Consider the following 27047-nt stretch of genomic DNA (forward strand, 5'->3'; position numbering starts at 1 on the left):
GCTGAGCATTGGAGCCAGACCCCTAGTTTCTCCTCCTTGCCAGTCTGCCACGCTCGTACCTATCTCACAGTGCCGGCCCGTGTAGCCTGGGGGGCAGTCACACTTGTATTTGCCGATGTAGTGGAAACATGTGCCCCCGTTCTGACATGGCCCAGAGGCACAGGAGTCTGGTTTACCTGTGGGCACAAAGAAAGCCATGTTAAACAGCAACTAATGCCTTCCCAGCTTTCCCCTCACCAGCGCTCAGCATTGTGGGTACCTATCTCGCAGTGCTTCCCAGTGAATCGGTAGGGGCAGGCACAGTGGTATTCTCCGTCTGCCTCCTTACATGTCCCCCCGTTCCGACATGGCCCGGAGCTGCACAGCCTTGGCCTGACTGAGGAAAGAGAACACAGGTGGAGGGGCCACGTGTGAGAAAGCATCACCCCTTGTGATCAACAAGGAGCTTTCATCAACAGGAGCGGGGATGGCTTCAATTCACCCCCTCTCATGGGCTGGCTGCTTCTCCCACAGCCCAGCCACCCCCTCCTGGTGGGGCCGCTGGGGGTTACATTCTCCAGCTACTCAGAAACAGCCACAATCTCCTATCTGGGGGCGCAAAGTCAGGTTTAAAGAAATCCAGTCAGGTACCTGATTGGCCCAATTGTCAACGACGCAGAGCACGCACAGCTCCACGGAAGCCAATGGCGCTGCAGGTAGGAGCTCAGCACTGTGGACACACAGGCCACTTAAACACAGGAGCCTAAATATGGATTTAAGATCCTGACTTTAGGCCCTGCCTAGGTTTGAAAGTGTTGGAAAATCAGCACATCCACTCTTTGCCTAAGCTGTTCCACAGCGTCGCTGTGTGCCTTGACACAGCTTGTGCTCTACATCAGAAGCAGCTGCAGCGACTCCCATGTATATCTGCCCTGCACAGCAATGCTACCACCTGTCTATCGTTTGAACTGGGCAAGTCACCCACTGCTCCCCAATGAGGCAAAGACTCCTTGGATGGATTGCATAGCACATGAGCCATGCACAACTTCAGATATCAGAGCGGATTAACCATTGAAAGCCGATAGCTTTGGGAGAGCCACCTGTGCTTCCCAAGACCGAAGTTGCCATGGCAGAGGGGAATGCAAGCAGGGTGGGACCCTTGGGTGCATCTTTCACTCCGTCCTGAAATGAGCTACAGAATCTGCTCAGTGCTGGGGGAGCCAGACAGTCCCAAGAGATGTCCTGAAGGGAAGAGACCTGAACAGGCTGACGCGCCATTCTGATTTTACTGTCCCACTTAGCATCTCTGTTCCTCGGTGGTTTCCTAGAGGCCAAGGCTGTTAGTTCTGCCCCAATCTCTCACCTTCCCCTGCCCCTATAGCCAGGAGTGGAGTTTCCCCACTATGAAGAGCCAGGAGATATTGCACTGGCTCTTACAGCAGAAGGATCTCTAGACTACTCATCTGCCTTAAGGGACTTTAATTTTGCTCCAAACTCTGGTCTGTAGCCAGAACTCTTTGTAGGTGACCATTCCCCAGCTCGACTGAGCTGCCCAACACAGTGACAGGAAGGGGAGCAGGAATGCTGGATGCAGATGTTTCCTGCTCCTGTGCTGCTACGCTGCATGGGGCTGGGGTCTCCTGAACACAGACTAACCAGAATGCATGGCAGGTGGGATATGCCAAGGACCCCTCCCTGCCCCGTCTCTCCAGCCCATGCCTCGGGAGTACCTTTCTCGCAGTGCCTGCCGTTGAAGCCCCGGGGACATTCACAGGTGTATGAGTCATCATGGGCTTCGCAGGACCCCCCGTTCAGGCAGGGCTCTGAGTCGCAGGGAGATGGCACAGCTGAAAAACCACAGATGGGACCAAACAGTTAAGATGATCAATATAAGTCCTACCAGGCAGAGCAGGTCAGAGTGGCAAAACCCCACAGGTGCATCTAATCTGCTCCTTCCTTGTGGCAGGGCTGGCTGGCTGGCTCCCTGGTGTTCCTCCCTGGCTTTATCGTTGCAGGGCTTGTTGTGGCCTGCACCCTACTGTGGGCCACTAGCGTTTACACTGTAGCCATTTGCAGGGCTGCTAGGATTAGGCCGAGCTTCCAGCGTTCCTGCAGTGGCATGACCAGGTCCCACACAGCAAATCACCCAGAGCCCATGGGACTCTCCCCATTGAGTTGTGGGTCAGGCCCTCTCTGCAGGACTTGGCACCTTGCTCTGCCCAGCTGTGCAATGGGGACAAAGAGCTGACCCAGCATGTCCAGATAGGAATGAGGTGTTGTCATCACCACCACTTCGGGGACACTGCCTGGGGGACACGAGGGAGGATGAGGGCCTCTGACACCCCTGAATGAGTGGGGCTGGGGAGATCTACTCCCTATAGGAGCTGCTAGGAGTCTGGCTCCCTGGTGTCCCGCGCTGTCCTACCAGGATGGCTCATCCCTTTGATGTGCTCCCTGTCCCTGCCTTGTGCTGTAGCAGCTCACCAAGCCATGTCACAAATGCCTGACCTCCTCCATTGCCACTCCCCCCACCCCCTGCCCTGCCCTCTCCTCTGCTGCTCCTCTATCACTGTAGGCACTCTGACAGCCCCACACCCTGCAGCTCGGATCCCTTCAGCCATATTACGAGTGCCTGCCCCGCCCAGGTCACACTGCACCCATTCCATCGCCCCCCAGCCCCTCCCTGTGCCCAGACCAGGCCGGACTCACAGTGGTTGGTGCCATAGTCCGTATGACACACGCACAGGTAGCTCCCACTGTACTCCATGCAGTAGCCCCCATCCGGACACTGTGTGTTCATATTGCAAGGTGTAGTGGTCACTTCTGTGAGAACAGCAACAATAGCCAGTGTCCTGTGAGTGACCCCCCAGTGCAGCAGCCAGAGGCCAATGTCTGGTCAGTGACCCCCAGTGTGCCAGCCAGAGGCCAACATCCAGTGAGTGCCACCCCCACAGTGTGCCAGCCATAGGTCAGAGTCCAGCCATCTGCTCAGCCAGCTCAGGGCCTGGGAAGGACATTCTACAGCGATTTTTTACTCTTTTTCTGCTAAGAAGGAGCTGGAGGAGGAAGTGACCCTGTTCGAATCCCACCATCCCTCCTGCCAAGGAGGGGCTATTGCAGCTTTATTTGGATCAGTGCGGAGAGCTCAGGAGTGAATGTGTATGGAAACCCAAACCTTCCTCTCCTCCAGGAGACAGCAGCCAAGTTAGGGAGGGTCCACGGGCTGCAGGGTGTGGAGCTAAGGACTGAACAAATGGGAAATAGTCTATTTTCCTTTGCCCCAGAGGAGGTGACTCTCTGGTGCTCAGCCAGGGGCTCCAGTGGAGAAGAGTGGGAAGGGGAGGACCTCGGAATGTAGCCTCCCTTTGGCTCTAGAGCAGAGCAGAGGTTGGTTGGTGGAACAGCAGATGTCTGTGATAGAGAATAGTCTCTGAGGGCTAGCACTCCATCAATGGCTGTGGGACCAGCAGGACTCCTAGCTTCTCTCTCTATTTTCAATTATAAAAGAAAGGGGAAAGAAAGGAAATATGGGCATTTGATAAACTGGGAGATCTTTGCTCTTACCAAATTCACAGAGAATTCCAAAATATCCGGGTGGACACTGGCAGATGGTGAAGTTTCCATCCAGACACTTGCCCCCGTTCCGACACTCGCAGTCCTCAGAGAGCTCTGTACAGACAGAGATGGCAAACGGAGGCTCTTTTGGGACAGCTGAGTCCATGCTCTAGCTAGATAGTTAGGTGTTTATCAAGTTGCTCATCACTGTGGAAACCAAGTGACTCTGACGAGGAGTAAACATGGAGGCCCACACAGATTCCCTTGAGAGAGGAACCTGCATTTCATTCAGCCTCCCAGCAGAACCTCCCCTTTCTTCATCTAGGACATCAGAACTTTAATCTAATTAACCTCTAGGAGATGGCAAATCCCGAGCTAGCTGCACCTCCCTGTTGGAGAGGAGAGCCACTGCTTATCTGAGGACATCCTGAACTCTGATCAACCCTTGATCTAACTGACCTGATCTCAAATGTAACAGTAAAACTGTTCAAGACAGACATTATCCAGAGATAAAAGTGGATGAGAACCTGGGAGGCAGTGACCATGAGATAGTCGAGTTCAGGATCCTGACACAAGGAAGAAAGGAGAGCAGCAGAATATGGACTTCAGAAATGCAGACATTGACTCCCTCAGGGAACTGATGGGCAGGATCCCCTGGGAGAATAACATGAGGGGGAAAGGAGTCCAGGACAGCTGGCTGTATTTTAAAGAATCCATATTGAGGTTGCAGGAACAAACCAGCCCGATGTATAGAAAGAATAGTAAATATGGCAGGTGACCAGCTTGGCTCAACAGTGAAATCCTTGCTGATCTTAAACACAAAAAAGAAGCTGACAAGAAGTGGAAGATTGGACAAATGCCCAGGGAAGAGTATAAAAATATTGCTCAGGCATGCAGGAGTGAAAGCAGGAAGGCCAAATCACACCTGGAGTTGCAGCTAGCAAGAGATGTTAAGAGTAACAAGAAGGGTTACTTCAGGTATGTTAGCAACAAGAAGAAAGTCAAAGAAAGTGTGGGCCCCTTACTGAATGAGGGAGGCAACCTTGTGACAAAGGATGTGGAAAAAGCTAATGTACTCAGTGCTTTTTTTGCCTCGGTCTTCACGAACAAGGTCAGTTCCCAGACTACTGCCCTGGGCAGCACAGCATGGGGAGGAGGTGACCAGCACTCTGTGGAGAAAAAAGTGGTTCGGGACTATTTAGAAAACCTGGACGAGAACAAGTTCATGGGGCCGGATGTGCTGCATCCGAGAGTGTTCAAGGAGTTGGCGGATGTGATTGCGGAGCCATTGGCCATTATCTTTGAAAACTCATGGCGATCGGGGGAGGTCCCGGAAGACTGGAAAAAAGCTAATGTAGTGCCCATCTTTAAAAAAGGGAAGAAGGAGGATCCTGGGAACTACAGGCCAGTCAGCTTCACCTCAGTCCCTGGAAAAATCATGGAGCAGGTCCTCAAGGAATTAATTCTGAAGCACTTAGAGGAGAGGAAAGTGATCAGGAAGAGTCAGCCTGGATTCACCAAGGGCAAGTCTTGCCTGACTAATCTAATTGCCTTCTATGATGAGATAACTGGCTCTGTGGATGAGGGGAAAGCAGTGGAGGTGTTATTCCTTGATTTTAGCAAAGCTTTTGACAAGGTCTCCCACAGTATTCTTGCCAGCAAGTTAAAGAAGTATGGGCTGGATGAATGGACTATAAGGTGGATAGAAAGCTCGCTAGATCATCGGGCTCAACAGGTAGTGATCAATGGCTCCATGTCTAGTTGGCAGCCAGTATCAAGAATCCCATGCACCGCTACAGACTAGGGACCAAATGGCTAGGCAGCAGTTCTGTAGAAAAGGACCAAGGGGTTACGGTGGACGAGAAGCTGGATATGAGTCAACAGTGTGCCCTTGTTGCCAAGAAGGCTAACGGCATTTTGGGATGTATCAGTAGGGGCACTGCCAGCAGATCAAGGGACGTGATCGTTCCCCTCTATTCGAAACTGGTGAGGCCTTATCTGGAGTACTGTGTCCAGTTTTGGGCCCCACACTACAAGAAGAATGTGGAAAAATTGGAGAGTCCAGCGGAGGGCAACAAAAATAATTGACAAAGCTCTGGCAGGGATGATTTAGTTTGGGATTGGTCCTGCTTTGAGCAGGAGGTTGGACTAGATGACCTTCTGAGGTCCCTTCCAACCCTAATATGCTATGATTCTATGATCAACCTCTGGCTCAAGAAACCCCCACCTCTGCTACTTACTGTCTCTGCAGTCAGTGCCCGTATATCCCTCTGGGCATTCACAGACATAGCCTTGTTCGGTTTCCAGACAGTTCCCCCCATGCTGGCATGGACTGGAGAGACAAGCACTTGGCATTCTGGGCCCACCTGCAAAGAGTGAACATCAATGAAAGACTGGGCAGGAAAAGTCAGTCATTTAAACCAAGGAGGGGTCAAAACACCCCACAGTATCCCTCCAGGATGTTAATGGGAGTAACTCCAGAGATGAATCGGGTCAGATTGGCCAGCAGGGTCAGCTCCAACAGCCAGGCAGGTCCTCCCGGAAAACACTGGTTGCCATGCCACGGATTGGATCAGCCCCCAGCTGACTTCAAAATTTTGTATTGGTGACCCGTTTCACACAGAAAGCCTCTGAATTCGACCCCCTCCTTATAAATTAAAAATACTTTTTAATATATTTAACACCATTATAAATGCTGGAGGAAAAGGGGGTTTGGGATGGAGGCTCACAGCTCATGACCGCCATGTAATAACCTTGTGACCCCTGAAAGGTTTGAGAACCCCAGCCATAGCCCTTTTGTGATCGCTTCCCACAAGTGACCTGGCAGGAGCCTTGGTGAAATGGCTCATTTCAGATGAGTCCCTCTGTGGGACACCTGGCCCTGCACCTTCACCTCCTGCCACGGTCCAGGGGGAGTTCTACCGAATCTGCTGCTCGCTCCCCTGAGTGGTGCTTGGGGGTAGGACTTGGGGAGGATCCCTTCTGTGCTCCCTTGAGGTCAGCTGGGGGCTGATCCGATCCATGGCATACAGCCTGCTGCCAAGAGACCCCCAAGGGCTGGGGACTGCCCAGGCAATCTCCTTCTCCCTGGCCAGGCCTGATTCTGGGTGCTGGGAAGCGGTGTGACATAAAGCTCTATCCTGTCTGGGGGTTTCCCGCCCAGGGTAAATCCCAAGGGGGTTTCCACCAGGAGCAGCACAAAGCTGCTCAGAGTCGAGCCCCACATCCATGGCTGAGGGGGAAGGAGCAAGGCCGAGCTCACCATACTGGCAGTTGTTGCCGTAGTAGCCCGGCGAACATGTGCAGATGTAGCGTCCTGGGCGAATGTAGTTACAGGTCTGCCGGTTCCTGCAGCTCCTGTCCTCACATGGCGAGGGGTCTGGAGTGGGAGAGAGGGAGCCTCGGCTCAGCCCCGCTGACTCAGGAGTGCTAAGAGCATGGCTGGATGGAGCCTGGGGAGGGACAGCCACACATGGGCAGGCAGGAATGGCGAAGGGTCAGCCACGGACTGATCCCAGCCCTACACTGGGGCTCTTGCTATGGGCAGATAAGAGAAGGGCACCTGTCTCACAGCGCTGTCCCACGAAGGGCTCCACACACACACATGTGTAGTTATCCACCAGGTCGATGCAGCGCCCCCTGTGCAGGCAGGGGCTGGATTCGCACTCGTTTATTTCTGTAGGTGAAGAACAGCAAGGGGCTCAGGGCTAACCCTGGCTCCAGGACAGGCTAAAACCCAACATGCATATCTATGGATGTGGTTAAGGCCCCCTGCTTGTTAGCTCTGTGTCTGGAGCTCTGTCTCTTACCACCGGACATATAAAAAGGCCAACCCTCTCCTAGAGGCAGGTGACCAGCTTGGCTCAACAGTGAAATCCTTGCTGATCTTAAACACAAAAAAGAAGCTGACAAGAAGTGGAAGATTGGACAAATGACCAGGGATGAGTATAAAAATATTGCTCGGGGATGCAGGAGTGAAAGCAGGAAGGCCAAATCACACCTGGAGTTGCAGCTAGCAAGAGATGTTAAGAGTAACAAGAAGGGTTTCTTCAGGTATGTTAGCAACAAGAAGAAAGTCAAGGAAAGGTGGGCCCCTTACTGAATGAGGGAGTCAACCTAGTGACAAAGGATGTGGAAAAAGCTAATGTACTCAGTGCTTGTTTTGCCTCGGTCTTCATGAACAAAGTCAGCTCCCAGATTACTGCCCTGGGCAGCACAGCATGGGGAGGAGGTGACCAGCACTCTGTGGAGAAAGAAGTGGTTCGGGACTATTTAGAAAAGCTGGATGAGCCCAAGTCCATTGGGCCGGATGTGCTGTATCCGAGAGTGTTAAAGGAGTTGGCAGATGTGATTGTGGAGCCATTGGCCATTATCTTTGAAAAATCATGGTGATCGGGGGAGGTCCCGGATGACTGGAAAAAAGCTAATGTAGTGCCCATCTTTAAAAAAGGGAAGAAGGAGGATCCTGGGAACTACAGGCCAGTCAGCTTCACCTCAGTCCCTGGAAAAATCATGGAGCAGGTCCTCAAGGAATTAATTCTGAAGCACTTAGAAGAGAGGAAAGTGATCAGGAATAGTCAGCATGGATTCACCAAGGTCAAGTCATGCCTGACTAACCTAATTGACTTCTATGATGAGATAACTGGCTCTGTGGATGAGGGGAAAGCAGTGGAGGTGTTATTCCTTGATTTTAGCAAAGCTTTTGATATGGTCTCCCACAGTATTCCTGCCAGCAAGTTAAAGAAGTATGGGCTGGATGAATGGACTATAAGGTGGATAGAAAGCTGGCTAGATTGTCGGGCTCAACGGGTAGTGATCAATGGCTCCATGTCTAGTTGGCAGCCAGTATCAAGTGGAGTGCCCCAAGGGTCGGTCCTGAGGCTGGTTTTGTTCAATATCTTCATAAATGATCTGAAGGATGGCATGGACTGCATCCTCAGCAATTTTGCAGATGACACTAAACTGGGAGGAGAGGGAGATACCCTGGAGGGTAGGGATAGGATACAGAGGGACCTAGACAAATTAGAAGTTTGGGCCAAAAGAAATCTGATGAGGTTCAACAAGGACAAGTGCAGAGTCCTGCACTTAGGACAGAAGAATCCCACCAAATGGCTAGGCAGCAGTTCTGCAGAAAAGGACCTAGGGGTTACAATGGACGAGAAGCTGGATATGCATCAACAGTGTGCCCTTGTTGCCAAAAAGGCTAACGGCATTTTGGGCGGTATAAGTAGGGGCATTGCCAGCAGATCGATGGACTTGATCGAGGGACCCCTCCATTCGACATTGGTGAGGCCTCATCTGGAGTACTGTGTCCAGTTTTGGGCCCCACAGTATGAGAAGGATGTGAAAAAAGTGGAAAGCGTCCAGTGGAGGGCAACAAAAATGATTAGGGGACTGGAACACATGACTTATGAGGAGAGGCTGAGGGAACTGGGGAAGAGAAGAATGAGGGGGGGATTTGATAGCTGCTTTCAACTACCTGAAAGGGGGTTCCAAAGAGGGTGGATCTAGGCTGTTCTCAGTGGTAGCAGATGACAGAACAAGGAGTAATGGTCTCATGTTGCAATGGGGGAGGTTTAGGTTGGATATTAGGAAAAACTTTTTCACTAAGAGGGTGGTGAAGCACTGGAATGCGTTATCTAGGGAGGTGGTGGAATCTCCTTCCTTTAAAGTTTTTAAGGTTAGGCTTGACAAAACCCTGGCTGGGATGATTTAGTTGGGGATTGGTCCTGCTTTGAGCAGGGGGTTGGACTAGATGAGCTCCTGAGGTCCCTTCTAACCCCTGATATTCTATGATTCTAGAGCTCTATCCTTATTCTGACTCCAACTCCAGGTGTGTGCATCTCCTTAGGGCTAGATCTCTTCTCTAGCTCCTCCTTCAGATGAATGCATCTGCCAGGTTCTAGATTTCTGACTTGCCTCTGACCCCTGCACTGTCTCCTAGAGAAAACCTAGCACTCTACCCTCCTCTGACTCCCAGATGCTTGCTTTATGCATCAGTTCTAGTGTACTTCTTTGTCTCTGCCCTCAGGCATGTTTTGATCTAGCTCTAGCTCCACTTTCATTATTGACCCCCCACCCACCCACGTGGACCTCTCCGGTATTAGGTGTGGTCTCATCTCTGGCCTACACATACATCTTTTGGGGTCTTCACTTCCTCTAAGATCCTTGTGAATGCTTTCAGAGGAGAGTAATGATCTATATGGACCCAGTTGGGCAGGGATGGAGTTGAAAATCAACTAAACATACAATAATACAAAACGTCGCCCTCCCAATACTGCTAATTTGAGGAATTAGGGAGGTAGGAAAAGCCAACCCAAACATGCAGGGGGTACCTCCCTGGGAACAATCCGACACCTGCTGGAAGGCCCATAAAGTCACCTCAGTTCAAGTGGAACATATGAGATTTCACCCTAAGACTTCACCTCTCACTTGAGGCCATTCCAACACATGGTCATCCAATTGACTTCTTACCTATCTCGCAGGAGTCTCCTGTATATCCTGCCTGACACACACACACCGCTGTCTTGTTTGCCACTTGGCACTGCCCGCCATTCTGGCACTCCTTCATTTCACAGGGTGACTCCACTGCAATATTCAAAATAAACAAACGAGAGATTGAATCTGGTGCTGGGGAATGACACGCAAAGCTCAGAACATTCCCCTCCCAACCTGGAGCCCTTGCACCTTCCAAGCCCACCCCCATGGTTGCCATAAGGACCCGTCTCCCAGGCACTGCCTCCCCATCAGATACTTTGGCTGGAAAGGGAACTGGACTGCTGTTTTTCCTCCCATTCAAGTCCTACTGATGGAGAAAGGGAGAAGGATAGCTTGTGAATCCCAGGGCCTTTATGGAATGACAGGTCCTCAAAGTGTAGGGTCTTTTGCTCATCTTTATAGAAGCCACTAGCCATACCATCAAAAATCATACCATCCCAGGGAGCCAAGCACCATCACACCAGCAGGGGGCAGCACTAATTAACTCTCTCCAATTCTTACACATTAGTTTTTTGTTTTTGTTTTTTAAGTAAATCACGTACCTTTGCATTACATTTCCCTCCCCTTTAGCACTTGCTCCCCTGAAGTCTGGTTCAACAGTGACATGCAAGGAGGAAGGAGTTATACAGAGATGTGGACCATGTAGGATGCTATTATCACACTGGGGCAAATCAGACAATAATTCCTGACTTAGACAGTTCAGCTGGTTCATTTACCTTCTTCCTTTGGGTGCTGGTGCCATGTTTGCTCTTGGATGTGTTTTCCTTTAGTAAACATCCACTTTCTTATTCGCTCCCTAGGACAAGTTATCTTATTGGAGGCCAAGATACTGCAGCTATTTAGGGAAAATTGCTGAGAGGCCCGTGGTAGTACCATGGGCCTGTGCTCGGACTGAGGTGGCTCATCCAGAGGAGTCCATTGCACTGGGCAGGCGCAGCTATATGTCACTCTGAGAACAGCCCCCAGTAGAAACTCTGGTCAGTGTCTGTTTGCAATTTCTCCTGCTTGGTGTTTCTGGAAGGAAGCCCTCATGTTTGGCTTGCTCTAACCCTAAATGACAGCTGCCTCCCAGGCAGGTGTAGCTTTTTGTCCAGTTTCTGCCTGATGGCTCCCCGTAAAGAACTGAGCCAAAGCCCACTGGAGTCAATGTAAAGACCCCTTGGATTTCAGTCGGCTCCAGATGAGGCCCCAATATCAGAATCATCATCTGCCATGGCAGCATGCTTTGTACACAACCGACCCCAATCCTACAGCTCTTATGCACCCCAACCCCTCCAGCCTGGATTCGTAGAATGACTGTGGGCCCCATCAAACCATTGTGCATCCTGAACAGCACCTTGCCTTTTTAGACAGCTGGCCTGGGATGGGTATTCAGTGCACAGTGCCAGCTGTTCAGCTGTATGGACTCTGGATCACCCTGGATGTCCCGGTCTTTTATAACCTGGATGTGGGAACCCTACTCATTTGGGGCGGGGTGCCAAACATAAGCTTGACACAGCCCCTCTAGAGCCCCAGGTGGCCAAAGCTGAGGCATGTGCTATAGGGCTCTATGGGACAGATATGCATACCCCAACTAGGGGGACCAGCCATCCCTTATTTTAAGGGACTGTCCCTTTACCATTTGAAACATTAAATTGAAATTTATGACAATTGCATTGTATTCTTGAGGGCAGCAGAAATGTATACTTGAGAGACAAATACATGCTATGTTAAGAGAAATGGTGTTTCCCTGCAATGTCCCTTAAAATAAAGTGTTGTCCCTTATTTTTCATGTGGCTCTCCCTTATTTCCAGCCAACAAAGGTGGTCGCCCTATCCCCATTTGCCACGGTCCTCCCAGGGCCCCAGGCACCCAGCCTCTGTGACCCCTCCTCTCCAATGTTCTCCAGTTGCCACTGAATTGTCCCTGCTGGCCGGCTCTCACTCTCCCCAGCTGGAAGGCAAGAAGCATATTCACACCTTGCAGATTTACCCCATTGCCCTCTGCTGTCCCATCACCACTCAGCTGAGCTATCACAAGAGCCTCACCTTTCCAAAATTAGGCCTCTGAACGCCCTCATCTGCTCTGAAGGGGAGAAGCATCAGCACTTCTGAAGGTTGACACACTGGAAGTGCATGGATCATAGGAGCAACAAGAGGGAAATCAGTAGGGAAATCTGCTTGGCAATTTAGATGACTGAAATATTGGCATAGAGAAGTATGGTTCTCTATGGAAGGAAGGACCGACTGGGTAAAAAGGGAAGGAAGGAACAGAAGCCAAAATAAGGATAGAACAGTTTAAAGAATACTTAGATAAATTAGATATATTCAAGTCATTAGGGTCTGATGAAATTCATCCGAAGATCGTTAAAGAACGAGCTGAAGTAATCAGGGAACTGTTACCAATTATCTTTGAGAACTCCTGGAGGACAGGTGAGGTCACAAGGACTGAAGAAGGGCAAACAGTACCGATCATTAAAAAGAGGAACAAAGAGGACCCAGGAAATTATAGAACAGGAGTGTGGGATGTAAGACACGGGAGGTAATTATCCTGCTCTAATCAGCATTTCTGAGGCCTCAGTGGGAGCAGAGTGTCCAGTTCTGATAAAAGGTTTTAAAAACCTGACCTAAAAAACTTAGGCATGTTTAGTCTTGAGAAAAGACAACTGAGGGGGATCTGATAACTAATCAAATATGTTAAGGGCTGTTTTAAAAAGGACTGTGATTAACTACTCTGAACATCTACTGAAGGTAGGACAAGAAGTAATGGGTTTAATCTGCTGCAAGGGAGACTTAGGTTACATATTAGAAAAAACTTTAGGAAAAGCTCTGCGGAGGACATGCTTAAGTTTTGGGGAGACTTATGGAGCAGCATTGGCCTTGGAGTCTAGGCAGCTGGACCGTGGGATCCCACATCCTGAGAAGGCAGCAGGGGACTGTACCTTGGAAGGGTTCCAGAGAAGCCAGACTTGGAGGCAGAGTCTGGACACTGCTCAGACTCAGTAGGCTTGGAAGTACATGAGATCCAAAGGTTGGATCCAATACAGCAGCCTGGTGTCCAACTGCAAGGGAGAACTCAGCCAGGGCTGTAATATCTTCTTGCCTCTCTAGAGAATGCCGACCACTTCCCGTCCCAAGGGATCAGGAGATCAGACAGGATGGCTGAAGACACGGACACGGATGTGTCCAGACTTGAATAGCTTGGAGCTAAGCTTCTGTTCTTTGTTTTAAGATCTCTGAGAACTCAGTGAATGGGTCTCCTCTTTGGATACAGCTCTGTAGAGGCTTACACAGGCCTATAAGATGGCTGATTTTTCAGTAGGTTGGTTCAGAATTTCCCTCACTGTTCATTGGCTTAACTGTCCCAGGGCACATAAGATACCCTCTTATAAAATACACTCAGCCTGGAGGCTGGAGTGTCTTGATGGGGTTCCATGACAAAGGATGCAGACTCAGGAGCCACACTGCGTGCTGAGCACTCTTGAAACTCTGCCCCTTATTTAGGTGTCTAAAGGGAAGCTGAGCTCCTCTGAAAATCTGGCTCCGATTGTGGGTGCTGAGAACTTGAACATCTGCCGTTGAGCTCTTAAAATATGGCCCTTGCTGCCATCCTCATGCCCAGAGGAGTCTGCACATGTCACATGACTGGGTGGATATGCTAATTCTTGACTATATTGCTGCATGGATTAGCCTCAACTCAGTACAACACGGGCTGTAGCCAAAGTTCACTAAACCAATGGAAAGGTTCCCCTTGACTTCAAAGGGCTCTGGACCAAACCTGAACTGGTGAAAGTCTTGCAGAGAGCAGGGCCACTTGCATTCTAATTAAACAACACCTAGCTTATTTCATTAAGCAGGACCTACCAACAGTGGAGAGGGCTTCAAAATGACTTGCTGACATGCACTGTGCTAACACCCAGACTGCTCAGAAATGCACCATCAGTGTCAGATAAGAGGCACTTGCAGCCACACCAGTTTCATTTGGATTTGCAAAGTCCAAATCCAGGATGCATGTAGCTCTCTACAAGGAGCTCAGAACTGCTTCTGGACTATGCCACTGAGCTCGGTGGGTGTTTCTTTAAGCTAGTTGAAGGTTCCTGCTGGATAAAAACTACAGAGCATTGACAGGCCTCAAGAGCCAGATCCTGCCCCTTCGTGCAGCCACGCTTCGTTCCACAAGAAGCCCATTGCTTCAGTGGGGTTATTTGCAGAGGTAGATATTACTCAATGGAGAGTGGGGGGTGGGGAGGATCTGACCCTAACTTTTCAGGAGAGCCTAAGGGAGTTGCCCAGCCTCAGCCTTGTCCCTCACATTCATAAGAACGGCAAAGCAAAGCTTTTGATACGGTCTCCCACAGTATTCTTGCCAGCAAGTTAAAGAAATATGGGCTGGATGAGTGGACTATAAGGTGGATAGAAAGCTGGCTAGATCATCAGGCTCAACGGGTAGTGATCAATGGCTTCATGTCTAGTTGGCAGCTGGTATCCAGCGGCGTGCCCCAAGGGTCAGTCCTGCGGCTGGTTTTGTTCAATATCTTCATTAAGGATCTGGAGAACGGTGTGGACTGCACCCTCAGCAAGTTTGCAGATGACACTAAACTGGGAGGAGTGATAGATATGCTGGAGGGTAGAGATAGGATACAGAGAGACATAGACAAATTAGAGGATTGGGCCAAAAGAAATCTGATGATGCATTTAGGATGGAAGAATCCCATTCACTGCTACAGACTAGGGACCGAGTAGCTAGGCAGCAGTTCTGCAGAAAAGGACCTAGCAGTTACAGTGGACGAGAAGCTGGATATGCGGCAACAATGTGCCCTTGTTGCCAAGAAGGCTAACGGCATTTTGGGCTGTATAAGTAGGAGCATTGCCAGTAGATTGAGGGATGTGATCGTTCCCCTCTATTCGGCATTGGTGAGGCCTCATTTGGAGTACTGTGTCCAGTTTTGGGCCCTACACTACAAGAAGGATGTGGAAAAATTGGCAACAAAAATGATTAGGGGACTGGAGCACATGATTTATGAGGAGAAGCTGAGGGAACTGGGATTATTTAGTCTGCAGAAGAGAAGAATGAGGGGAGGATTTGATAGCTGCTTTCAACTACCTGAAAGGGGGTTCCAAAGAGGATGCATCTAGGCTGTTCTCAGTTGTAGCAGATGACAGAACAAGGAATAATGGTCTCAAGTTGCACTGGGAGAGGTTTAGGTTGGATATTAGGGAAAAGCTTTTTCACTAGGAGGGTGGTGAAGCACTGGAATGGGTTACCTAGGGAGGTGGTGGAATCTCGTTCCTTTCAGGTTTTTGAGGTCAGGCATGACAAAGCCCTGGCTGGGATGATTTAGTTGGGGATTGGTCCTGCTTTGAGCAGGGGGTTGGACTAGATGAGCTCCTGAGATCCCTTCCAACCCTGATATTCTATGATTCTATGAACGGCCATACTGGGTCAGACCAATGGTCCGTCTAGCCCAGTATCCTCTCCCTCACTGTGGCTGGTGCCAGATGCTTCAGAGGGAATGAACAGAACAAAGCAATTATTGAGTGACCCATCCCCTGTAATCCACTCTCAGTATTAGGCAGTCAGAGGCTTAGGGACACCCAAGGCATGGGGTTGCATCTCTGCCCATCTTGGCTAATAGCCATGGATGGACCTATCCTCCATGAATGTATCCAGTTCTTTTTTGAATCCAGTTATGCTTTTGGCGTTCACAACATCCCCAGGCAGTGAGTTCCACAGGCTGCCTGTCCACTCTGAAAGGTACGTCCTGTTATCCCCCTCTGACAGAGGGGAAACTGACAGTGGGAGGTTAAAGGCCCATTCCAATCACTCTTACCCATGCTGATTTGGTGCCTCCCTCCGGGAGCGTTCCCATTTATGTCACAGAGAGTTAGGATGGGAGAACATTGCACTAGGCGACTTGTCTGAGGCCCCAGCAGGAGTCAGTGTCAGAGCTGGGATCAGAACTCAGGAGTTCCTATCTCCCCATCCCATTATCCTGCCTCTAGACTAGAACTGGAAGCCAAGCCTTAGAATACAATCAGTGCAGCCTTTGAGGCTTTCCTTCGTGTGTGTTTCCACTCCACCAATTTATATGCAGAGGACTTCACTGTGGGGGCATTGCCATGTTCCCAAGGAAAAGGCCTGACTCAAAGGCCTGTGCAGCTAAAGGAAGTCTTTCCATTGGCCAGAATAGCTGTTGAATCCAGCTGCATGTGCAGGAAGCGAGCCAGTGCCCAGAGTCGGTCCCAGGTGGGCAGACACTAGTGGAGGTTCCTCACTCCACATTCCCATGTGTGAACAGAACAAAGGATCCTCTCCCAGAGTGCACTGAGTTTGCACTCTCTCAGCCAAGCTGTATTTGGTTTTTAGCCCATCTGCAATGCATTGTGGGCCACATGTCTAGCTGGGCAGCCCAACGCACCTGTCTCACACATGGCTCCTTTGAACCCTGGTGGGCACTGACAGCTGAAGCTGTTGATGCCATTGATGCAGGTGGCACTGTTCTGACACGGGTGGGAAAGACACTCATCCAAATCTGAAAGAGAATAGCGGTGGAGCCGAGGGTTAGGGGCATGTGACACCCGCCCTGTGGCAAGGGGAAAAGCAGCAAAGAAACATGGAACACCAGAGCGGCCCCATGGCCAGGAGGGCTCACCGACATAGGTGGTGGATATAACAGGCTAGGGGAGGCTTAGGGGAGGCTAAGCCTCCCCTGGCACAGCTGCTGCCAGACCCGCCACCAGACGCCTGGGCCATGGTTGCCCTGCCTGCGCTCCATCTCTTCCCCTCCCTTCTCTGCCCCTTCCTTGAGACCTCCACCACCCGCCGCTGCCTGGATGAGTCCCTCCTCTCCTGCACTCCACCCCTGCTCTCCGGAGGTCCCCGCTGCTTGCTGTGTCCCTGCAGGCAGGAGCAGAGGCCTCATGGTGGAGGGGGGTGGAGAAGAGGAGGGAAACAGAGAGTGCAAGGGGTGAGGGCCTTGGGGGAAGAGGGGATGTGGAGGAGAGGAGGGATGCGGCAAGTGGCTGTTGGGGGGGGTAAGTGGGGAGGGCAAGGGGCCATGGGCAGAAGAGGCAGGACAGGGAGCTAGCCTCCCCCAAGGGAAGCTTCACCTGCCGCTCATGCTCACCAACACCTGGACAGATCTCAGGTCACTATCGCTCCATGTGGCATGGAGTGCCCCCTGGCCTGGGGCAGAACAGAGCTACAGACAGACTCCGCTTCACCCCCACAACTGTCCCCATTTCTGTCATACGTCAGCCACAGACTACGGGGGCCATAAGGATGAGTAGGGCATCACTGGTATTCTCGGCCTGTGGCTGGCTGACCAGAAAGCATCATTCCATCCCAGGCATATCTTCCTGTTCCCAGACTGTATGGTACGTATACAGGCCCCATTCCCATAGTACCCAAGCGCTTCCAAATCATTAATTACTTATCCTTGCAACGCCCCCTGAGAAGCGGGGCAGTGCCATTATCCCCATTGTACAGATGGGGAACTGAGGCACAAAGAGACTAAGTGACTTGTCCAAGATTCCACAGACAGTCTGAGGCAGATCACAAAAACTGAACCCAGGTCTTCTGAGTCCTAAGCTAGCCACTAGACCATCCTTCCTATGGAACAGAAGTACCCTTTTGTTGGCTAATTGTTCCTGGGACTGGGAGAATTTTCTTCTAAGCAGCACAGGATAATGGCAGTTAGTTTGAGGCAGGTCTCCAGAAGGGAAGATGCTAACATGGAGGTGCAAGCTTCAGAGGGAGGAGAAATGTTTGTACCCCATTAACATGTCCATGCAGGACGGCGCAGAGAGCACTTACCAAGATGACATCTCTTGCCCGTGAAGCCTGCAAGGCAGGAGCAGGTGTAAGAGGGATTTCCCGTGATGCAGTCCTCAATACACTTTCCCCCATTCAAACAGGGGCGTAACGTCAAACACACGGAGGCTGCAAACCAAGGTAGCACACCTTTTAATGGAAGAGAACGCGCGCCACAGGACTCCTACAATATGTCTTAGCAACAATAGCATTGGGCTGAACCAACTTCCTCCTGCATGCCTAGGGACTTCCAGCCCCAGCCATGCCATAACGTAGCTATTTGGTTTGTTTCAGTGTTATTTATTTGGCAACACATTCTGGCTATAGTACTCATATGGCCCCTGTTACCATGGTGTCTGGGCACCTCATAGTCTTTAATGTAGCTATCCTCACGGCACCTCTGGGAGACATGGTAGAGCTGTTATCCCCATTATACAGATGGGGAACTGAGGCACAGAGTGGCTAGGGGCCTATCTATATGGGACATACCAATATAAATGTGGGGGGCTGTTGGCCCCTCCCTGAAACATAGTTGGGTTTTTGGTCAGCCCTCTCCCAGTACCAAAAGAAAGGGGAAGGGATGAAGAGAAATCAGGATCCTGAGACTGACAGCCTCCAGGCCCAATGGGGAGAGGCCACATGTGTGAGCGGGAGCTGCCTGAACAAGAGTAGGGAAGAGCTAAGGGGAGAGCAGCAGCCAGGGCTGAGCTGGAGGCAGAGAAGCAGCAGCACTGAGCCAGAGGAGGCAGAGCTGGGGAGCTGGAGCAGCCGGAGCTGGCACCGCACAGACCTGCCATGCCAACGGGGAGCCAGGGCTGAGCTACAGCGGGAGCTGTGGGCCCAGAGCTGGGGAGCAGACACCAGCTGTGCCACAAATAACACTGGAGCCGAGCATGGCTAGCAGCTGCAGAGAGTGAGGGGGGCCCTTGGCAGAGGGCCCAGTGCAGGGAGCTGTTGCAAGACAAGAGTCCTTGCAGGCCGGACTCAGTGGGGGGACATGATCCCAATGGTGACACTGGGGAGAGGGGTCCCTACCACCTAGCGCCTGAGGGTGTGTGACCACCGCCAGAGCAGGATCTGATCCGTAGTGTCACCGCAGCACAGCCAGGGCCTGGGGGGTGGCCTGGGACAGCTGAGGAACAGACTGAACACCCTAGGAACATAGTGGGGACACCCTAGCCCCTATCCTAAGTGACCATGATGAGACTGGGAATTCAGCCTCCCAGGAATCCTGGGCCCAGACTTGTTGGGGTCATGAGGACTCTGCCACACAGGAGGGAGGAAGGGGAGTCCTTGAGGTCAGGCAGGCCTCTGGGTAAAGGAAGTGGGAGCGAGGACTCAGATCCTTTCGCAAGCCGATTCCACCAGGGTAGTGCAGAAGCTAGGAAAGTTCCCCACAATAGCAGGACCAACCCCCCGCTTACATAAGGTATGGTGCAACTCTGAAGTGCGATGAATTGGGGGTTCTGCCTGTACTGTCTCTTCCCCAATGCAGAGAGGGCCAATGTGCCAAATGCAGTCCTAGGAGAAGCAGGCACAACTCCATTCATTGCAACAGAGCCCTGCCTTGCTTAAGGGGGTTGAATTTGGCCTGACATCATTAGCCCTTTTCTCATTAAAGATGTAGCCTTATTGTTCTATGGTGCCCCCCCTCAAGGGCGAGAGCAGCCTTCCCATAAGCAAACACAACGAGCCACTCAGCCATGGTATAGGAGGACAACTCCCATTGACCTCGGCAAGAGGTGTATGGCCTTGAACTTGGCTCAGCCAGTGCATGGTACAGTAACCACCTCACTTTGGTTTGCTTTATACTCTGGCCTTATGTCAATGCATCCAGTATTCTGTTTGCCATTTATTTTATTGCAGCCATTCATTGGGCTGGTGGTTTCTAGGATTTCCTCCCACAATACCCTTAGCTCTTTTTCCTGATAAATCCCACTGCATGGCTGCTCTCTTCCCTCTTTTCATGGGCACTGGCATTACCCAGGGAAAGAAAGAAAACCTAGAGAAGGGAGTGAAGAATTGTTTGTTTAAACAAACCTAACTGCTGTCCTCTTACTTGTGTTGTTGCAGCCCCCCACTTGCACCTGGGCATCATCGATTCTGAACACCCAGCGCCCGGGGATACCCACATTTGTAGTCATCTCCACGTCGACGATGTCATCAGTGCGGGATCCGGGAATGTTGAAGTAGCGCTTTCCATCACCGGCATTGAAACCTGCCTAGGAAGACAAGGGCGGAAAGTGAAAACTCTAGTGGGGGGAAGGGAAAGAGACAGGAATGCCTCATTTTCACCATGGTCCAGCACCCTGAGAAGAAGAAATCCACAACGAAATAAAAAAGGGAAGAAGTTGGTTTCTTTGACTGCTATTTATTTCACTATCATCTCACTATTAGCTTATGCTCTGGGGGTGCTGGCCACATGTATACAGGGCCCAGCACAACAAGGCCCTGAAAATAGTGTGGTCTAGTAGTTAAGGCAGTTTTAATCCTGGCTCTACCAATGATCTAGCCACCTGAGTACCATTGTATGCAGGTGGCTAGGCCGTGCTGCCCGCTCTCACTGCTATTTTTAGCATGCTAGCTCCATCAAAGCTAGCGCATGTACATCTACCTGCCTAGAAGTTACACTTCCAGGTGCACTGGAGGCGTATCCCACACATCTGCACAGCACCCAGCACAACAAAGCCCTGATCTCAGCTGGGCCTTCTAGGAACACAAACAACAACGTAAGGAATACACAATCCTGGTTGGTAGGAAGTCCTGCATGGCTGCACACAAAATGGTTATGAATAAAGAGCAGGACACAGAGCCAGTCGACCTACTGATGACAGCTTTAAAAGAAAGGGAATTCAAAGGCCTGCCCACTGAAACACTCCTCCTGCACAGCTCAGCATAGCAGCCTCAGCAAACAGAAGCATTTGCTGTCTTAGCAATCCCCTCACGTTGATGACTCACTTCTTGGAAAAAGCATATGATGTCTATTCTATTTTCATTCTCCTCTGCACCTGGCATTATGTGTGTGCAGACAAATTCTGGACACAAAGAAGTCCGGGGAACAGCTCTGCTAGCAAAGGCCAAGCAGGCTCCTTTGCCATGTGGAGCCCTGCTGTTCCTAAACAGAGCCCAGCTGCTTTGTCTCACTCTGAGTGGCTGCAGCTCACTCTTGCAAACTCACTAACAAACTGCCACTGGGTGAGACTTTTCTGAGACTTCCCTTCTCTTTGGCCAGTGTTAGGGTGGGGTATTCCTGGAACGCTGTCTGCCTTCCAAGGCATGTGGTTACTGCTCTGATAACAGCCATAAAATCCACACTTTTGAATTCTGGGATTTGAAACATGTCCATTTCCTTTACACCTGTGATTTCCTGCTTTCTGGAGACTCTCAAATGAGAGCAGGCAACGGGCCAAGGACAGAGCAACTGGTGGGAAATTCACACATCCGAGCGGACAGTGGTTTCAAAAAAACAACACCACCCCACCACACAGGGCTGGAATAAAAATACAATGGAAAGCGATGCCTGCTGCTGCACCTGCTGGGCTGCTCTTGAAATCTGAGGTTAAGAAGGAAAGGAATTAAGAGGCATTGGCCAATGTAGATGTAAGCAGTGTCAGGATGAGCTCCACCCTGACATCTGGTGGTGAGGTGTGGCAAGTTGTGGAAAAGAACTTCAGGGGCCGATCTCATTTGCATAGGCACACCCACCACGCCTAGAATGAGACCATAGCTGCCCAAATGGTCACTTTGGCTGCTGTGGGATCCCCAGTGTCTCTATTATTGGGGCAGAAAGAATAAATTGTTATTACCCTGATTATGGCAACTGTGCTTGGAACTGTATGCGGCCTTTTGTTATGATGGAGGGATTCACCATCAACTAAGTAGCACTCGCTAGGCAAGGGTCATGGGTTCCAAAACTGTGTGAATAGAGAGAGGCTGGGGACAAGTATTAATACTTAGTGGCATGGGTCCCTTGGTGAGGGCCTTACATGCTAATTGCACTTCCTCCTCTCTCCACTGTGGAATATCAGAGCTAATTTTGATTTCATTAGAAGTCTAGTTATAGGCTGCTGAGCTCATTTTGGGCTGACAGTGCACCAGCACTGGGTCTCCCCTACTACAAGCTGAATTCACCTAAGAGCTGAAATCACTGAGTGTTGTGTTAAATAGTGGGGGAGCCTGAAGATATATTGTGGAGCAGTTTGCGGGATGGCTGGAGTGCCTTGTGGACCGGCTGGTGAAGCAGTTCGACGCGGAGCAGTTTGTGGATGGCAGGAGCTGCTTGTGGGCCGTGGAGCTGAGTGAAGGAGTTCGTGGGGCAGCTGGCAGAGCGGAGAGCAGCTGAGCGAAGGAGTTCGTGGGGCGGCTGGCAGAGCGGAGCACAGCTGAGCGAAGGAGTTCGTGGGGCGGCTGGCGGAGCGGAGCGCTGCTATGGAGCTATGGGGCGGTCAGCTTCAGATCATGTAAGGTGCCTCTTACCCCCGTCCCATTTCCACCCAGGTTGGGAGGTAAAGCTCCGCAGATAAACTTTCGAACTCTGGGGCTGCCCTGACCAGGGACAGAGACTTTTGGGGCATTGGACTTTTGGGACTTTGGGTGATTTGGGGTTGCTGGACTCAAGAACCAAAGGGAAAAGGGCATGCCCCAATTTGCTTGGGGTGGGTTTTTTTTTTTGCTCATGGGTTGTGTTACGAATCCTGTTGGTGGTGTTTCCCCAACATAATGTCACATTGTTTCTCTCTGTTATTAAAAGGCTTTTGCTACACTCAGACTATGTGCTTGCGAGAGGGGAAGTATTGCCTCTTGGAGGCGCCCAGCGGGGGTGGTATATATTTGTCCCAGGTCACTGGGTGGGGCTCGAGCTGGTTTGCATTGTGTTATTCGAATGGATCCCCTAGATATTGAACCCGGCCCTTGTTGCTGCCAACTCTGCCGGGCAGAAGGATTACATAAAGAACTGTGGTTTTGCTATAACAAAGCCCCCTATATGGCTTTAGCATCAACGAGGGAGAGAACACATGGATATTTAAGAACTTCAGAAAAAAAAATCCATCTAAATTTCCTCAGTTGCTTCATGATCCTGGCAAGAAATTAATAATATAGTAAAAGAAATAGCACCAGGAGGCTCTGAAGACTTACGGTGCCAGGCATTAGAAAGGAAGTAGCGTCTGCAATGGCAGAGCTTACCTGTGCTGCGATGCCTCCCAGGCCAGCAAAATCTCCCCCGCTACTGGCATGCATGCCTGTGGTCCAAGTGATAGACTCATAGTTGAAGATGGTAAAGGAGAGTTTACCGTCAGTGATGAGGACAATCTGGAAGGTGTTTACCTACAAGAGCAGGAGAAACATCCAGGTTAAGGAAGGAGGAGCTACAGCAGAGGAGGGAGACTGGCAGAGGAAGAAATAGCCGGGAATAGAGAGAAAATAGATTGACCCATTTGGGTCAGCCTGTTTAGTTTGGGAGAACTCATTGGAGAAAGACACTTTGCCTTTAGAAAGGACTAAAGCTAGTGGAATCTATTCAGGGGGAACATTTTGCCATTAGAAAATGGGGTTTTGTTGCACTGAATTTTTTCCATGGGAAAAGATAGATTTCCACCGAATGTTCCATGAAGAAAATCAATGAGATGTTTTGTTTTGTTTTGCATTGACCTTAAGCATCAAATGTTCTTGCATTGCTGCTGCAGTGCCTTATCAGAATTGTAGTTCTGGGTTCTTTGTGCCTGCATTCTAACCTATTGACCCTGCTCCCTGGCTGGACAACATCTCCCATGATGCACTGCAGTCTCTGCCTGTGGAATGTCGAAACATTTCATTTCAATTGACATGTTCATTCAATTGAATTGAAACTCTTTGGAACTTTTCATTGCGTAGAAAACTTTGATATTTAGACTTTTTGTCCTGATTTGGGATGAAAACAAATGTTGATTTTTCAACACTCTCCATGGGATGACAATTCGATTTTTCAATCAGCTCTCAGGAATTCAGTGTAAAAAAAACTAAAGAGGAATCCTAGAATGGAGTGTTTTACATGGAAAGGGAGATTAACAATGGGATTATTTAGTCTTGGGAGGAGACTATTAAAAGGGGACATGATCAAAGCATATGAATTTGGGCTTGGGAGGAAAGATAAGGACACCTTTAGGTTCTCTAGGATTTGTGATTCTGAGAATCAAGCCACTTCTTTAGGTACCTAAATTTGGGTTTGGATGCTTAGATCTTGGAATCAAAAACCTAAACATATTGGCCAAGGGTTATTATTAAGTGATGGCTATAAAATAAGGATTACTATAAAAAGAAGTATCTATATGAGGTCATTGGGCAGATCAGAATAAGATGACACAGATCTAAGTTAAGAAGGAAGAATTTAGGATCAGATTTGCAAAAGCCAACATTAATCCTCTGATTAAGATGTGCACAACTCCCAGTGCACGCACTCCTTGTGTAAATCGGAGTTTAGTCAAACTCCAGTCGGCACACCCACTGAAATCTGAGAACACTGGGATTTTCATACCCTTTTGGGGCACACAAAAGGTAGATTTGACAGTTTGGTATTATGTCACAGGGAGGGTATTGAATAGGTGGAACAGATTTGCCGCTGAAGTGAGGAATTATCACTGCAACTAAGGCTATGGCTACACTATGGACCTTACAGCAGCACAGCTGTACTGCTGCAGATGCACTACTGCAAGATCTCCTGTGTAGCTGCTCTATGCTGGCAGGAGAGATCTCTCCCACTAGCATAATTAAACCACCCCCAACCACTGGCGGTAGCTATTTTGGCAGGAGACACTCTCCCACTGACATAGCGCTGTCCACGTTGGTGCTTCAGTCAGTGACACTTATGTTGGTCAAGGGTATTTTTTCACAGCCCTGCCCAACAAAAGTTATGCTGACAAATGTACTAGTGTAGACATAGCCTAAGAGTGAAAACTGGATGACAACATCAAATTGAGTTAAAACAGATGGTGTTTGGTAGTAACCAATCACTCTCTGGGGGGTAGGAGCAGGAATTTTTCATTGGTCAGGATTTTCCCTTCCAATTAGATGGGGAGGGTTTTTTTGTAAACCTTCATTGTCACAATAAGGGTACAGTAAAACATATAACTAATCTAAAGAGGTAGAACCCAGCTGGCTCGGTTGTCACCCAAGTGTTTCAGGAATCACAGGACCATGGCTTGGTTCTGGCCCTCTACAACTAACTATGTCACTGTTGTTTGTGAGACAGAAACAATGACAGAGACAGGCAGAGAGGTTCAGAGATGACACTTGTTTCTTGGGCCAGTGGAGACTAAGAGCATGATGGTATCATTGCAGATAGCTCTGTGGAGTGGCTGGCTAAGGAAGGGGAGACACTAAGCCAGCAGCAGCACTGAGAAACTATGGAGAAAGCTGAATGCATCCCTCCTGGCTTTGCTTGTGATGGGTTGGGGCCTGTTATTTTCCTTGTTGGACCTGTCCTGTAGTAGGTGACTTTTTAAAACTACAATATCAACCTGGGGAAGTGAGGAAACAGATTGACAGAGAGAGATGGGTACCCAGAAGTCACCTACGACAGGACAGGCCCAACAAGGAAAATAACAGAATACCACTGGCCATCATGTACAGCCCCCAGCTAAAACCTCTCCAGCACATCATCAACGATCTACAACCTACCCTGGAAAACGATCTCTCACTCTCACAGACCTTGGGAGGCAGGCCAGTCCTCGCTTACAGACAGCCCCCCAACCTGAAGCAAATACTCACCAGCAACTACACACCACACCACAGAAACTCTAACCCAGGAACCAATCCCTTTAACAAACCCCATTGCCTACTCTGTCCCCATATCTACTCTAGTGACACCGTCAGAGGGCTGGGCAGAGGGCCCAGCCAAATCAGCCACACCATCAAGGGCTCATTCACCTGCACATCTACTGTGATATATGCCATCATGTGAAAGCAATGCCCCTCTGCCATGTACATTGGCCAAACCGGACAGTCTTTATGTAAAAGAAAAAATGGACACAAATCAGACATCAGGAATGGTAACATACAAAAGCCAGTAGGAGAACACTTCAATCTCCCTGGACATTCAACAACAGATTTAAAAATAGCCATACTTAACAAAAAAAAAGAAAAGAAAAACCCTTCAAAAACAGACTTCAAAGAGAAACTGCAGAGCTACAATTAATTTGCAAATTTAACACCATTAATTTGGGCTTGAATAGGGACTGAGAGTGGCTGGCTCACTACAAAAGCAATTTTCCCTCTCTTGGTATTGACACCTACTCATCAATTATTGGGAGTGGACCAAATCCACCCTGATTGAATTGGCTTTGTCAGTACTGGTTCTCCACTTGTAAGGTAACTCCCTTCTCTTCATGTGTCAGTATATTTATGCCTCTATCTGTAATTTTCACTCCATGCAACTGAAAAAGTGGGTTTTATACCCACGAAAGCTTATGCCCAATTAAATCTGTTAGTCTTTAAGGTGCCACCAGACTCCTCGTTGTTTTAATCATTCTTGTGGCTGCAATTCGCCAGTGTCCTTGAATTATGCACCGGACACAGTATTCCAGCACCAGTTGCACAAGATTCCTCCTGTTTATGCATCCCAGGAGCACACTAGCTCTTTTGGCCACAGCATCACACTGGGAGCTCATGTTCAGCTGATTATCCACCACAACCCCCAAATCTTTTTCAGAGCCACTGCTTCTCAGGATAGAACCCTCCATCCCGTACGTGTGGCCTGGATTCTTTGTTCCCAGATATATACAGTTACATTTAGCAGTGTTAAAACACATATTGTTTGCTTGGCCCCACCTTACCAAGTGATCCAGATCTCTCTCAATCAGTGACCTGTCCTCTTCATTATTTATCACCACCCCAATTTCTGTGTCATCTGCAAACTTTATCAGTGAATATTTGATTTTATGTTTTCTTCTAGATCATTGATAAAAATGCTAAACCATGTAGGGCTAAGAACTGATCCACATGGGACTCCACTGGAAACACACCCACTTGATGACAATTTCTTGCTTACAATTACATTTTGAAACCTATCAGTTAGCCACTTTTCAATCCATTTCATGTGTGCCATGTTAATATTATATATAGAGTTATATATAGTTTTTTAATCAAAATGTCATGTGATGTCAAGTCAAATGCCTTATAGAAGTCTACAGTGTTGTTGTATCCATGTTGGTTCCAAGATACTGGAGAGAGGGTAGGTGAGGTAATATCTT

General features: G+C 49.6%; 1 protein-coding gene across 3 annotated transcripts in view; it reads right to left on the minus strand.

The window, feature by feature from the left end:
* SNED1 (sushi, nidogen and EGF like domains 1) overlaps positions 1-27047 on the minus strand; it is a 127145-nt gene that overhangs the window by 42090 nt on the left and 58008 nt on the right. For all 3 annotated transcript variants that reach the window (XM_048864823.2, XM_048864824.2, XM_048864822.2), the window contains exons 3-15: positions 23008-23148; positions 19883-20045; positions 17827-17952; positions 16430-16543; positions 10009-10122; positions 7097-7210; positions 6797-6913; positions 5775-5900; positions 3544-3648; positions 2689-2802; positions 1710-1826; positions 260-376; positions 60-176 (exon numbers count right to left, since the gene is read on the minus strand). In XM_048864823.2, coding sequence (XP_048720780.1) covers positions 60-176; positions 260-376; positions 1710-1826; positions 2689-2802; positions 3544-3648; positions 5775-5900; positions 6797-6913; positions 7097-7210; positions 10009-10122; positions 16430-16543; positions 17827-17952; positions 19883-20045; positions 23008-23148 — 1585 coding nt within the window. The remainder of the gene's footprint in view (positions 1-59; positions 177-259; positions 377-1709; positions 1827-2688; positions 2803-3543; positions 3649-5774; positions 5901-6796; positions 6914-7096; positions 7211-10008; positions 10123-16429; positions 16544-17826; positions 17953-19882; positions 20046-23007; positions 23149-27047) is intronic.

The sequence above is a fragment of the Caretta caretta genome, chromosome 9, assembly GCF_965140235.1.
Source record: "Caretta caretta isolate rCarCar2 chromosome 9, rCarCar1.hap1, whole genome shotgun sequence".
In the NCBI taxonomy this organism is placed as follows: domain Eukaryota; kingdom Metazoa; phylum Chordata; order Testudines; family Cheloniidae; genus Caretta; species Caretta caretta.